This window comes from Vulpes vulpes, chromosome 12, assembly GCF_048418805.1.
Source record: "Vulpes vulpes isolate BD-2025 chromosome 12, VulVul3, whole genome shotgun sequence".
In the NCBI taxonomy this organism is placed as follows: Eukaryota; Metazoa; Chordata; class Mammalia; order Carnivora; family Canidae; genus Vulpes; species Vulpes vulpes.
In genome coordinates, this window is record NC_132791.1 from 117,493,768 (window position 1) to 117,507,848 (window position 14,081).

The window sequence follows — 14,081 nt, forward strand, 5'->3', positions numbered from 1 at the left end:
GAACACAAGCTCAAAAACACACTCTACACAGTTTCACAAGACACACTGCAGGGGGAAAAGTGACTTAGAAGGATCAACAGTATCCTAGGGTCTTGGTGGATGCATTCCTGGGGGAAGTGGACCTCTAATTCCTGGTGGAGAGGGTCTCATTCCTGAAGGGGTGTGCCTATTGGTGTCCTTCAAGCAGGGGGAACACAATTGGTGGCCCCATGGGTGGTCTCATACCAGGGGGAGGAGCCACATCACCTGGAGGTGGTGTTGGTAGGCCCTCAGAAGTGGGTGGGGCCCCCATTTAGTTGGGTATTGGGTTGGGAGTCCAGCACTGTTGGCAGGAGCTGCAACTGCACAGCTGCTATAGTACCTCTTCCCTGTGGAGTCATTTCTTGTTGGGATAGGCCCCCAACCCCTCTGAAAGGACCTGCTAATCTAACAGGAGCCTAGGGAATTGGAACACCAGCTGGCACTCCTCTGCCAGCTGCCCTACCAACCCCAGGGGCTCCTGCAGTTCCAACAAGTGGTATCCGAGCAATGCCAGTATCCCACAGTCATGAAAACCAAGTTCTCCCCATGTAGCAACACCAGACCCAAAATCCGCTTTTCTTCACTGTCTGGTTGTGGGCTTGATCTTCCTGAATTCATCACAATCACAGAGAATCTGGTTCATATGCTTGTCAAAGCCTTAAAGGTACCAATGAATGTGCCAATGGCTCAGTTGAACTTGTGACTCTTGATCTTGGGGTTGTAAGTTCAAGTCCGATGTTGACTGTAGAGATTACTTAAAAAACAAAATCATGCCAATGAAGATTTGCCCATCTTGCAGGATACATCTCATTCTGTGGTCAACGTGCTGCAGCACCTCTTGGCCCTTTCCCAGTCATGGTTGTGTTCCACCAAATCCATTGTCTGCAGGAAGGTTTCAGATCCTTAAGACCCAAGGGAAGGCTCCAGGTAAAGGTATGATGCAGGTTCTCTTTCAATCACTGCAGACTTGGGGCAGAGGCTCCAAACAGTAAATGGAGCCTGGTTTTTCACTGGGAAGTCAGCTCCCTGGATGTTCCAGTCCTGCTTTAACCACCTCTTGGTGTCTCAGCTAAGAATGCCTGTCTCTGTTCCAGCTGGAAATCCACCCCAGGTACTTGCTGCTGCTGACATCACCTTGGGTATAGCTGACTCCCCCTTCTGGTGCGCGCTGTTGTTCTGTAGTCCCTCTCAGGTATAAGCGGTTCCTGGCCCACTCTATCACTCTGCTGGCCACACCTCAGAACAGACTGTCCGGCATCGCTGGCGACCACTCACTGCACTCTGCCTGCTTTCTAATATTTATAGCACTTGTTTCATGTTCTCATCCTACTGAATTAGCTAGGCTGATCTAAACTACATGGGAGGGGCGCCTAGCTGGCTCAGTCGGGGGAGCATGTGACTCGATCTCAGGGTCATCAGTTCAAACCTCATGTTGGGTGTGGCGCCTGCTAATAAAAATAAATAAATAAAATATTTATAAACTGTGTGGGAGAAGAGTGGTGATAATAATCTCCCTTTTGCTAAGCCTGACTTTAATGGGAATAAGGTCAGCCTGTTTTCTGTGATTTTGTTATGTCGTTTAAGAAGTTCCCCCTTAGGCATGCCTGGGAGGCTCAGTGGTTGAGCATCTGCCTTTGGCTCAGGGTGTGATCCTGGGATCCTGGGATCGAGTTCCACATGGGGCTTCCCGCAGGGAGCCTGCTTCTTCCTCTGCTTCTCCCTCTGCCTATGTCTCTGCTGCTCTCTGTGTCTCTCATGAATAAATAATTTTTTTAAAAAAGAAGTTCCCCCTAGTTTTTATCAGAACTACTGAATTTTAACACCAGCTTTCCACATTTGTTAAATAACACGTTGCTATAATCATAGGGCTTTTCTCCCTTAGGCGATTAGAGCTCTGAAGCTTTTTGTTTTAAGCTCTTACCAGTTAATAGACAGACACTCCTCAAAGCGTGACACTTTGAAGCTGACAGTAGCCATTTACCCTGAGTCTGACTGGCAGCCCAGAAATGAGGATCTTGGGGATGCACAGCATCCGGGGGGGAGGTGAGGGCAAGTAGAGTATCAAAGGCATGAAAAGATTCAGGTGAGGGAAGACCCCACCGGCTCTTACCTGCCCACAGATGGCAGGCTCCAGTGGAGACAGAGGGCCCTGGGCTCTCCCCTTTGCACCTCCCTTCCCAGTAGGCTGCCTACACTACCCTTCTATTCCCCTTACTCTCGCTCCCCCACTCTCTGCCCGGCGGAAATCCCGCCCATTCCTTACAGCCCAAATTAAATGCCTCCTCCTCCCCCTGAGTCGTTCCAGATCCCCCAGATGGCCCCCTACGTCCCTACTCGTTGCGGCCACATGGCCCCGTAGGGCGCACGTGCATGCATCCTATTCGTGTGCGTGGCCCCAGCGCCGGGAAGACTGCCTGGCATACAGCAGGTGCTGCGTAAGTGCAGCCTGAAGCCCCGCGCCGCCCTGCGCGGCCGCCACCCCCCCCCCCCCCCCGCCCCCGGCGGCCAGGGTCCTGCAGGGCGGACTCCGCCTCGGCAGAGGGCATCCCAGACCCCTCGCCAGCCCCGGAAGCTGGGCTCCGGCCGTGGGAAGACTACACTTCCCAGCGATCCCAGGGAAGAGCGAAAACCCTTTGGCTTTGACAGCCGCCGCCACAAGCCTTTCCGCCTCCCCGGCCTGCCTGCAGCCGGGAGCGGGAGCGGGAGCGGGAGCGGGAGCGGGACCGGCAGCGGGAGCGGGAGCGGGACCGGCAGCGGGAGCGGGACCCGGGCCTGGCCAGCACGCGCAGCGGGGGCGCCCGGGCCCCTGCGCCTGGCCCCGCCGCCCGGCCCGCGGGGCGCCGAGAAGCCCGCGGCCGCCGACGCGCCATGCCCGCCCCTCCCCGCCGCCCGGGCGGCCCGCGCCGTGCGCTCCGGGACCGGCGCTGAGGCTGGGCGCCGCTGGCCAGATGTAGCGGCGTCGGGGCCGTCTCCTCGCCCGCCTCCGCGTCGCTCCGCGGCTTCTCCTGCCCGATCCCCACCGCCTGCACGGCGGCCGGCGAGGGGCCTGCAGGCTCCGGAGCCCCGATGCCTCGCAGCTCGCGCTCCTGAGCGTGCAGAGTCGGGGGCAGCGACAGGGCCGGCCGTGGTCCCGGAGGGAGCCCGAGGGCCCCAAGGCCAGGCGCGCCATGGCCCGAGCACTGCCCTGGCTCCTGCTGTGGATGGGCTCCGGAGTGCTGCCCGCCCGCTGCACCCCGCCCGGCATCCGGCTGCCCCTGCGCAGCGGGCTGGGGGCGCCCCCCCTGGGGCTGCGGCTGCCCCGGGAGACCGTGGAGGAGCCCGACGAGCCCGGCCGGAGGGGCAGCTTTGTGGAGATGGTGGACAACCTGAGAGGCAAGTCCGGTCAGGGCTACTACGTGGAGATGACCGTGGGCAGCCCCCCGCAGACGGTAAGGTGGCCGGGCCAGCCCGACCCTCCTTGCTGCACAAGCAGGGGGGAGTGGGGAGGAGGGGGGCGCAGCATGCTGGCCCCCTGCTGAAATGGGCCGGTTGGCGCGGGCGGGAGGGACCGTCGCCCAGGTGTTTCCTCTGGGATCAGGTTGGCAGCCCCAAAGTTCCCGTTTCCCCCTTGCCTTGCACGCAGGGGCTTCCCCACCTCCCTCATCTGACTGCCCTCAGCCCACCCCCAACCTCACCCACACACCCCTTCCATAAGGATTTGGGGCAAGAAACCCTCCAGCGGGGGAGCCCTGCCTGGGGAAGGGTCCAAGCAATAGGGGCCCGGTGAACAGGTGTCAGCCCTGCCAAGCCTGAGTCTCCCAACCCCAGCACTGTGGATCTTGGTCACCCAACCCTCTCCCCTCCTCCGGTGTTCCGGGAACCTGGGCTTCTGACCATCATTCCCAGCATTTTGAGAACCCAGGAATCCTGGCATGAGTTGGATCAGCCTCCTTCTCCCACTGTCTGGGCTGCCACAGGGACCGCAAAGCGGGGCTTCCCAGCTCCTCCTGACCTCCAGTCCAGCCCTGAAGCCCCGGGCAGACTCAGGCTCCCCCAGCGCCTCCCCCTCCCCTCCCCTCCCCCAGCATTCTGCACTCCAGCCCCTCCCCCTCCCGGGGCCCCAGAGCATCGGCCAGAGGGGACTAAATTGATCCTGGGGAAAGGACTAGCCACAGCCCAGGAGCCAGAGCCCCCTTTTAAGAATGAGACTCCTTCTAAGAGCCAAGAGGCGATAGGCGCTGAGGGAAGGGAGCCTGGCAGCGGTAGAGGAAACACTGCCAGCCCTCCTCATCCTGCCTGTCCTCCGCGGTATCTCCAAGGTGGCTGGTGGAGGTAGCACCCCTGTGCTCGTGTGAGGGGGGTGCTGTAGCTGCCCTCCGTGCACATCTGCCACTCTGTGGGTGGGCCTGGGCACGGGTGGTGGGGTGGTTCTGTATGTGCTTGTGTGTCACCTTGAATCGGAGCCCGCACTTTTCTGTGAGCCACCTGCCCCCCCCCCCTCGGATCTGTGGGATCTGTGTCCAGGAGGCCTGTCCTTGGGAAGGTCCGTGAAGGTGGGAGTGTGTTTACAAGTAGAGGGAAGAGCCACACTTTTCTGAACTTCTCAGACAGCTCTTACACCGGATTTGGGAGAAACACCAATCTCCAGCCCCCAGTTACCTTACAGAAGCAGATCTTCCTAGGGCCCTGGCACCCAGGCCTACCTCCCACCTCCCAGCTGATCCAAGGCTCTGGTCTGCCCTACTTACCCTTTCTTGTTCCTGTATACCATAACATCCTCCCAGAAAGTCTCAAATCAGTGTGAGGATAGGCCCCTTGCAGCGTGGGCTGGGGGTGGGGTGGGGTAGTGGTGCTGGGTATTATCAGATAGCCAGGGGACATGGAGACCTCCAACCTTCTCCCCTGTGGCGTGTGTCTGCTACTGATAAGCTGAGCTAGCCCAACTTACACCCTGGGGCATGGACACACAAAGGGGCTGTGGAGCCAGCAGTGAGACCAGGAATTCCAACTCTGCAACTCACAGCTTTTCCTTTTCTTAGTTGTGTGTCCTGGGGGCAAATTAGGCAACCTCTCTGAGCCTATTGCCTTGTCTTTAAACTGGGTGAAATCAGATCTCCTTTGCAAGGTTCTTGTGAGGTTTCAATGGGACTGTGTAGGGGACTGTGTAGGGGAAATCACCCCCACACACAGTTGACCTCTAGTAAATGTGAGGTCAGTCTCTGCCAGTTACTCCGGCCCTGTCTGCCTCTTCAGTGCTATGCAACGAAGCACGAGAGCTTGATGCTCTGGGCCACCACGTTTGATACATATAGAACTAGGGGAACAGGTAGCATGCACATTCCCCGGCCCGGAAATTGGCAGAGAGTAGTTGCCCAACAAATGTCAGCCCCCTCCCCTTCCTTCCTAGAAAGGGAAAGTGGGCCTATAGTTCAACACTGGCCCAAGGAACCACTGCCAGGGAGCCTACAATTAGAATGACTCTGGGTCACCCTTTTGACTGTGAACCGGAACCAACGCCCGCCAGTCTATACTCTGTAGTGACTTTGATTCTCTCCCCAGCAGTCTCGAGAAGGAGGCCCCTTCTTGCCTGGTGGGGCTGTCGTGAGCACCAGGTGAGAACGAGGTTGGCAGAGTGCTCTCAACAAATAGGAGTAAAACCTGGGGAGCACTTTTTATATGCCAGGTGACTAGGTGCGGGGTTTGAGAGCTGTCCACAAAGAGACAGGAGATAAAGGTTTTTTGCCCACAAGGAGTGTAGAGCATGAAAGTGTGAGTGCCAGTACAAGGTAATCCAGAGCAATGCTTGAAGGCAGGCCCCCAGACCCTTGCCACCAGAGCCTATTAAAACATAACTTCTCAAAAAAAAAAAAAAAAAAACATAACTTCTCTGGTCCCATCCCAGACCTACTAAGTTAGAATTTCAGGGGCCATGGCTCAAGTTTGAGAAGCACTGATCTGCAGTAGTACAAAAAGTGAGTACTATAAGTGTTCTGGGAGGTAAAATCAGGGAAGGCTTCCTGGGGTAGGTGTGCTGTGAGCATGGTCTTGAAGGCTGGCTAGGAGAGGGGAGGCTGTTCCCAGCAGGGAAATGGCACCTGTCCCACTAAACCATCATTGCACTTAACTCGAATGTCCGCTGCTTCCTTAACCTGGGTCCCTGGGACCAGAAAAAGCCACAACAAATGAGAGAATGAGTCATGTGTGTTTGTTTAGGAGACAGTGAGAAACTCAGTCCAGTTAATGCTACAGGTTTGGGTAAATAAGATAGAGCCAAATTGCCAAAAGCCTTAAATATGAAGCTTTAAGTTTTGGACTTTGGTCGGCAGATATAGGGGGAAGCTTGAATTTATTTGTACAAGGGAATGACATAGAGAAAGCAATCTTTTAGGAAGAAACGTGAATTTTAGGAAGAATGGAAGTGAGAGGTGCAGTGGCAGCAGTCTCTGTCACCACAGTCCAGGTGTGAGGCACTATGACGAGGACAGCATATGGCTGTGCTAAGAGGAAAGGGAAGGGAAGACCAGGAGTCAGGAACGTTACGAGGCAACCAGACAGGACTTGGTGACACTGGTGTGAAGAGTGAGGAAGAAGCATCAGAGATGATTGCACGACCTTGATCTGGGGTGAACTGCAGGGTAATAAGACCATTTGCAGGACCAGGAAAGCTGGCAAGAGGCATTGGTTTATCGGTAGTAGTATACAAATAAATACTTGTATTTATGGTTGCAGCTTATGGAAAGTTTTCAAATATATTCTACCTAATTTTCCTCTTTACAGTAATTCCTGCAATATACACAAATGGTCTTATCACTCGTGACTTCTAGCAAAAGAAGTGGGGAGTGAAAGTTTAAACAGTTGGCCAGGAAACAGGCCCGTAAGCTGAGATGCTTTGTCACCTGGATCTTTCTACTCTGCCGGCCACCTGCCCATGTGTCTTGGGGGAGAAGAGAGGGTTTATCATGAGCATTCCTTTTCATTCTCCCGTGACACCTGCTCATGTGTCCCTTACTACACCTAAGTAGTATTAAAGGACATATTATAACTGTTTTTATATTCGTTTCCTTCCCAGAACATGAAGCTCTTGAGGACAATGTCTTTTAAAAAGATTTTTTTTGGCAGCGTCTTATTTCTCTTTAATATCTCTGATAGCACCAGATTCAGAACACGCACCTAAAAAATGTTGAGTGAGTAGATAAATAAAATGTAAGACATCTAAATAGAACTCTCAATGGGCAATTCTAAGTGCAGTATTGGAACTCTTGGAGGAAGAAGCACTTTCGTCCTTTTCCACTTAAATGAAAGGATATCACCTCATTATAATGGGATGAACATCAGTCTCCAAACCCAGGATACTGATTGTTAGGATTGAAATCTGGTCGTTAGTCAATGCAGTTCAGCAAATGCTTGTTGAGCACCTACTGTGTGCAGAAGAGGAAAATCATGTCATCGTCCCAGGGCCTGGAGAGCTCACAATTTGGTGTGAGACATAGACATAGAAACAGCTAAATATCATACGAGACCAAAAGCATTTGGTACAAAGAGAAGAACAGTGAGTCTTAGAAGTGCAAAAAAAGAAGCAGTTACTACTGACAGGGTGTTAGGATAGGCTTGCTGGAAAAGGTAGCATTTGAGTATGGCCTAGAAAGATGAGAAAGCTTTGCTATTTGGAGAGTGGGGGGAGAAACGCTTCATGAAGAGAGGAATGAGCTGGGCCGAGAAGCTGGGAGTTGTGGCAAGGATGCTCTGAGGTGGAGTGGAGGAGGTTGGGTTGTATTCTGCAGGCAGGTGAGAGTCCCTGTGAGTGTTAAGAAAGGGAAGGGTCTAGTGTAGTTCTGGTTCCAGGGTGGAATGTAGCTGGATAGTCTGGAGCCCGAGGCTAGGACCTCAGTGAGGACACGAGGGCTTGAAAGACGCTGGTGGCAGTGAGGACAGAGAGGAGAGGTCCTCAGAGATCCAGCATTCACATGTCAATTCAACCAGGTGTTCTCTGCTCCTGGGGAGGGAGAGGGAAGAGAAGAGGTTCCCCTCCTCTACAACATCTCTGTTGTATTGGAACACAAAAGGAGCAGACTTTTAAAGTACAGTATAGGTCATCAAAATTCTGTGCTTAGGATTCTGCTTTAATTGCAAGGGATAAATACTAGCATGTCCATTTGAGGGGTGAGGAAACCGAGCCTCAGAGAGAATAAGTGCTTTGCCCAAAGAGACTCACCTAAGGAAAACAGAGCCAGGGTTCAAATTCAGGTCTTGGATTTTAAGTCCAAATACTGGGTTCTTTCCAGTGTTCTCCAGTCTGGGAGATTCAGTTGCCTTTGAGGTGCCAGTGGATCATTCTTTTTTTTTTTTTTTTTAATATATTTTTTTTAAAGATTTTATTTATTCATTCATGATAGTCACACACACACACACACACACAGAGACAGAGAGAGAGGCAGAGACACAGGCAGAGGGAGAAGCAGGCTCCATGCAGGGAGCCTGACGTGGGATTCGATCCCAGGTCTCCAGGATCACGCCCTGGGCCAAAGGCAGGTGCTAAACCGCTGCGCCACCCAGGGATCCCAACCAGTGGACCATTCTTATTGATGGATGCAGCAACCAGCTGGGCATGGGGATCTGGAAACCAGGAGAGAAGTTAGGACTGGACAGGTAGACTCGGGAGTCACCTGCAGAGAGGTGGTTTGGAAGCCACTTTAGCAAATGGGCTTGTTCTTTGAGAGAATGGAGGAAAAACAGGGGGAGGGGGCAATGATTAAGGAAATAATATTGAACGTAGACTGAGGCTCAAGGGAGCAAGAGAAAATGATCAGAGAAATAGAAAACTATGAGGATTCAGGGTCTCAGAAACCAAGAAGGGCCAAGTGGTTTTCCACCCTACCATCCGCAAATGGTTTTCACACTGATTTGTGGGATTCTATAAAGGGACCTCAAGGATAAAGGAGGTTAGAAGAAAGGTAAGAGGCAAGACTTGGGACCTTTCACACCTCCCATCACCAAGCCCTTCCCCTTCTCCCTGCCCCCAAATCAGCTTTTATTGTTTTCATATAGTGGAATTCAAGATCGATCCTTCCTTCCTTCCTTCCTTCCTTCCTTCCTTCCTTCCTTCCTTCCTTCCTCCCTTTTGGTACTAAAAAGGTTGGAAACCATTGACCTCAAAGAGCCACCATCCAAATTAGACAAAGCAAGATTGGATAAGATCTCACTTCTAAGTTGCCCACCCAGTCCCTGAGACCACAGCTGGCTCCAGATTGCACAGGGGGCTTTGCTAGAAGCGTCATGCTGTCATTTCACACACTTCTCCTCTGCCTCCACAGGTCAGGAAAGAAAGAGTTCAGCTACAAGGGTGGCGGGGTGGGGGGAGACTGGGACCTCCCACTAAGGTAGAAGGTCAGGAACCCTTCTTGGGTATCTCCAGTAAAGATCTAAGCAGAAAATTCTGGTTGAAAATCCAGAAAAAGAACTGTCAGGGAAACTCCCATACCTGACAACAAACTTCTCTTCCCGGAACATCTCTCCTGAGGGCCTGGCCAGTGGAGTTTTGGGCAGGAGCCAGACTATTTCCCCGTCCTTGAGCTGCCCTGAGCTGCCCCTGGCAGGATGGGCCCTAAGGCCTGGGAAGCATTCACTGATGCTCTCCTGCCACATCCTCAGGTGCAGTAGCCAGTGGTTGCCAAGAGGGAGGAGGTGCTCCCTCTGAGGGGAATGATGAATCAATAGTCTTAGGGGCTGACTAGGGGAGCCAGGACTCCTTGGTCTTTTTTTTTTTTTTTTTTTTTTTTAAGATTTTATTTATTTATTTACTTGAGAGAGAGTGAGTGAGTGAATGAGTGAACATGAGCAGGGGAAGGAGCAGAGGGAGAGGGAGAAAAAGGCTCCCTGCCAAGCAGGGAGTCCCATGCAGGGCTCAATCCCAGGACCTTGGGATCATGACCTGAGCTGAAGGTAGACACTCAACCAACTGAGCCCCCCAGGTACCCCACCCTGGTCTTTTTTCCCAAAGACTCTGACAAAGCTACAGAGCAAACTGGCCAAGCTCCCTGCCTCTGCCACCCCAGCCTGTCCTCTTTCAGCAGGTCTCCTGGACTGCTACCAACCTGTGGCTAGTCCCCTAGCTGCCCGCTGTACCCACCCTGTGTCCAGGCTGCACTGGCCTCTCGAGGCTTCCAGTGCCTATAGAGTCTGCCAAATAGCACAAGAAATGAAGTGATGGCATCTCCCAGTGGCTCAAACAAGCCTGCATGGAGCATGACCTGGGTGCCCTGGAGGAAACTGGGCTTCTGCCGGAGATCGGTTATCTTTTCAACTGAGGACAGGCCAAGAGAAGATGAAAGCCACTGCAACCTGTGGGTAGGACACAATTAGACAGTAGGAAGGACTTCTTGTCTGCCAATGAAAACAGGTGGCTGATGGCTGCTGTGAGACCTCACAGACTGGGAGTTCTCAGGGGGTGGGGGAGTCCTGTGGATGCTGCAGAGCTGCCCCAAGAGCCACCACGAGGAGGGGACAGAGACCGAGGAAGTAAAATGTTTCCCTCCTAAAGAACAACTCTTGTTTGTTTTTTTCCTTGGGTATGCTGGAATCCTGCATAAGGCTGATAAAGAGTTCTGCTGCTTTAAAAAAGAAGTTTGAAAAACCATTGTCTTAGATCCATTCTTTATGAACAGACATTTTTTGACCATTTGTATCTATCATCTCATTTGAATAGGAAGCCTTGATAAATTTTAGTTGAGCTGGGTTAGATGCTGAGGAACATGGAGCATCCTGTCTAAAGAGAGGAAGGTACAGCATGCCTGGGTGGCTCAGTGGTTGAGTGCCTTCGGTTCAGGTCATGATCCTGGGGTCCTGGAATCCAGTCCCACATAGGGCTCCCTGCAGGGAACCTGCTTCTCCCTCTGCCTATGTCCTTGCCTCTCTCTGTGTGTCTCTCCTGTATAAATAAATAAAATCTTTTAAAAAAACAAAGGGAGAAATGTGCATCAGATAAGGTTGGGGGTGACCCCGCTGCCTTACAATTCCTTAAAAAAAAAAAAAAAAAAAAAACACAGTCCAAAGTAGGGTAAGTGGCACCAGAGAGCCTGCATGTTTCCAGGTATTGATTGTCAGCTTTAGCCTGGAGAGAGAAGTGGAAGGCAGAGATACGTCTAGGGAAGGGATTTCCAGTGGGTCAGCCAATTTGGTCAAGGTGCAGGACCCAATCCCTGGAACAGTAGGAGGCAGGAGCTGTGCACTCTGTTAGCTCCCAGGCACTCCCAGCTGCTGACATTAGGCTCCTTTTGTCTTTCCTTGCTTCTTTCTCTTGGCCTTGGGCAAGCTCAGTTCTGCAAATATCTACTTAGGAAAGCAGGTGAAGCTGCCTCAAGGTTCTGAGACCAAGGAAGAAGTCCCAAATTCACTACCATGGTTCTAAGAACCTAGGTGCATAATCCAGTCAATGGCATGGCTGTGGTGGGCATCAGTTATCATCGTCACCATACACAGCCCCAGACTGAAACCAACCGTGTGAGACCTTTGGGGCTAAGAATGAGTAGTGAGATTCTGTGGGGTCACAGGGAACTACAGGTAATGAGGCAATTACTATGAGTGCGGCGGTGTTGGGGGGCATGGGGGGATCATAATGGAGCCCCTGTTGAGGGCTAGAGAAGAATAAGATGATGAGGGTACAAACGTGCTCCTTACCCTTGTGGATCTCATAGTGTCAGGGGCAGACAGTACATGAATGAACAAAGTGATCATTTGATAAGTGATATACAAAGAAGCACAGGTGTTACTAAGGACTTGCAGGAGAAGGAGCCTTATCTTGGCTGGGGGCATCAAGGCAAGACCTTTAGGAGAATGGATATTTATCCTGTGACTTGAAAGATGAGTAGAGGTTAGACAAAACAGGGAGAGAATATTCCAGGCATAGACAACAGCATATGCAGAGGTGCAGAGATCATCGTGCTTTTGAGAAGCATGAGAAGCATGGTGGGGTCGGAGGGAAAGGGATGAGAAATGTTCACTGGAGTCGACCTATGTTTGGTGAGACGCCCCCAAGGACAAGGATTTCAGGATTTAATTCAGATAGCATATCTGTTATCTGATGCTGTGTAACAAACTACTCTGAAACTTGGTGGCTGGGAACAAGAGCCATTCTGTTTTTCAGGATTCTGTGCGTTCGCTGTGGCCCTCCCCCAGGTCTTACCTGGGCTAACTCATAGGGCTGCATTCAGCTGGTGGGTCACCTGGGGAGTGAGACAAAGCTGGGGCTGCTTGACCTCTTTCTCCATGAAGTCTTTCATCCTCAAGGAGGCAGATGGAGCTTCTCCACATACAGTCTCAGGGCAGCATTCCAAGAGGAATCCCCAGTGCACAGGCTCTCATCAAGCCTTTGCTTTCCTCCTTTGCTGGTGTCCCTTTGGCCGGAGCAGTCACATGACCAAGCCTAGAGTTGATCTCAGAGGGGATCACACAGGGGCCTGGATACAGGGGAGTGTGATTCCTTAGAGTAGCAATCTACCATATAATACTTCCTCTCCAAGTGAGAGATGGGAAGGTCAAGGAAATGAAAGGCTAGATGTGGGGTTGGTCAGAGCCAGTGGATTCTTGTCCAGCTGTGTGGCTTATTGTGGAAAATGGATCAAGTTGCCCACTCATTCCAGATGTCAGTTTCTTTCTCTGTAAAATGGAAGAGAGCCTTCCATATCTCAGCTTCAGCTAACAGGCTTGCTAGATAAGAGTATAAGAGCTCTTCTGCCATTAATTGGGAGGCCCACACAGAAGGAAAGAGACTTCCTCTTTGACAGGAAGAATTAGTTAAAGCCCCTCTCCTAGGGCCCTGGGATAGGCTACCAAGAAAGGTTGGGATCTCAGTAACTAGAGATATTTAAGAGTTGATCTTTCAGAATCTCCCTAGGTTAGTGGACAGATGACTCCTGAAGGCTCTTTTCATCCAGAATAACCTGAGCTATACCTGTCTGCTAGTGAGAGCTGGAGCCAAGACATGTGAGACTTGGGGAACAAAGAGCATTCCCAGAACTCACCGGTTCCACATCTATCTCATCACCCAAGATCTGTTGCTGAAAACTCCCAGAGAGCCTACAGAGTGAAATGGACAGGTGTGCCTTTCCCTGTGGGCTTGTTAGCACTTCCCACAAAGCCACCTTCCCTCAGAGGACCCCAGAAGCACATTTGTTTATTAAGTGATTGGCTGTGACCTAGCCCTGACCCCAGGTTGTGATCTCTTGGGTATCTAAATACAATAGCTAACAGAGACTCCTGAGACTCCAAGGGATGGAGAAGGAGGTAGCTCCAGGACCCCAATCTACCTGAAGACCAGAATGCCTGGTTAGGGGAAGGCAGGTCTGAGCTAGAGCCACACCTAAAAACACCCACGGCTGGGGACCCACTGAGGGATCTCTCCTTCACCCAACCAACAGGATAGAGTAGCTCTTTCCCCTTTTCTTTCCTTTAACCGTTAATTTGAGTGATACTAATTGCAAGGTACTGTGATACCCGTTAGGGATACAATGGAGATTTTTAAGAAATTAGATACAAGGGAGGTGAGATTCAATGTGAAGTTATAGAGTGACACGTTCTATAAGAACGTGACACGTTTAATAAGAGAAAATGCCTGGTCTTTCCCCCTTAGGAAGTAGTCCCTTCTGAGCTTGGACTGCAGGATGATGGGAGATAAGTAGACAGACTTGCCCGCGGAAAGGAAGATGTCTGGGCAGAGCAAATGGCCTAAGGCGCTGTCCTCTGGGGGTTGGACCACAGCTGGTCTGAGGACCTGTGAAGAGGCCTGTATAGCCGGCGGGTAGGGGGCTGGGGCGTACAGGACAAACTAGGCTGGGTGTGCAGGCAGGGCCGGACAGTGAAGGGCCCTGGAGAAAATGGTAAAGCTTTACATTTTTTATTTTATTTTTAAGATTTTATTTATTTATTCATGAGAGACACACAAAGAAAGGCAGAGACCTAGGTAGAGGGAGAAACAGACTCCCTTTGGGGAGCCTGATGCAGGACTCAATCCCAGGACCCTGGGATCATGACCTGAGCCAAAGGCAGACACTGAGCCACCAGGCATCCCTAAATTTTTATTTTAATAG

At 51.8% G+C, this 14,081-nt stretch overlaps 1 protein-coding gene and 1 pseudogene across 1 annotated transcript in view; one reads left to right on the plus strand and one right to left on the minus strand.

Annotated features, from left to right (window-relative positions):
* LOC112920165 (small nuclear ribonucleoprotein-associated protein N-like) lies at positions 1–3,190 on the minus strand (annotated as a pseudogene).
* BACE1 (beta-secretase 1) overlaps positions 2,853–14,081 on the plus strand; it is a 24,644-nt gene continuing 13,415 nt past the window's right edge. Inside the window, exon 1 of the mRNA XM_025999166.2 lies at positions 2,853–3,449. Coding sequence (XP_025854951.1) covers positions 3,189–3,449 — 261 coding nt within the window. The 5' untranslated portion in view covers positions 2,853–3,188. The remainder of the gene's footprint in view (positions 3,450–14,081) is intronic.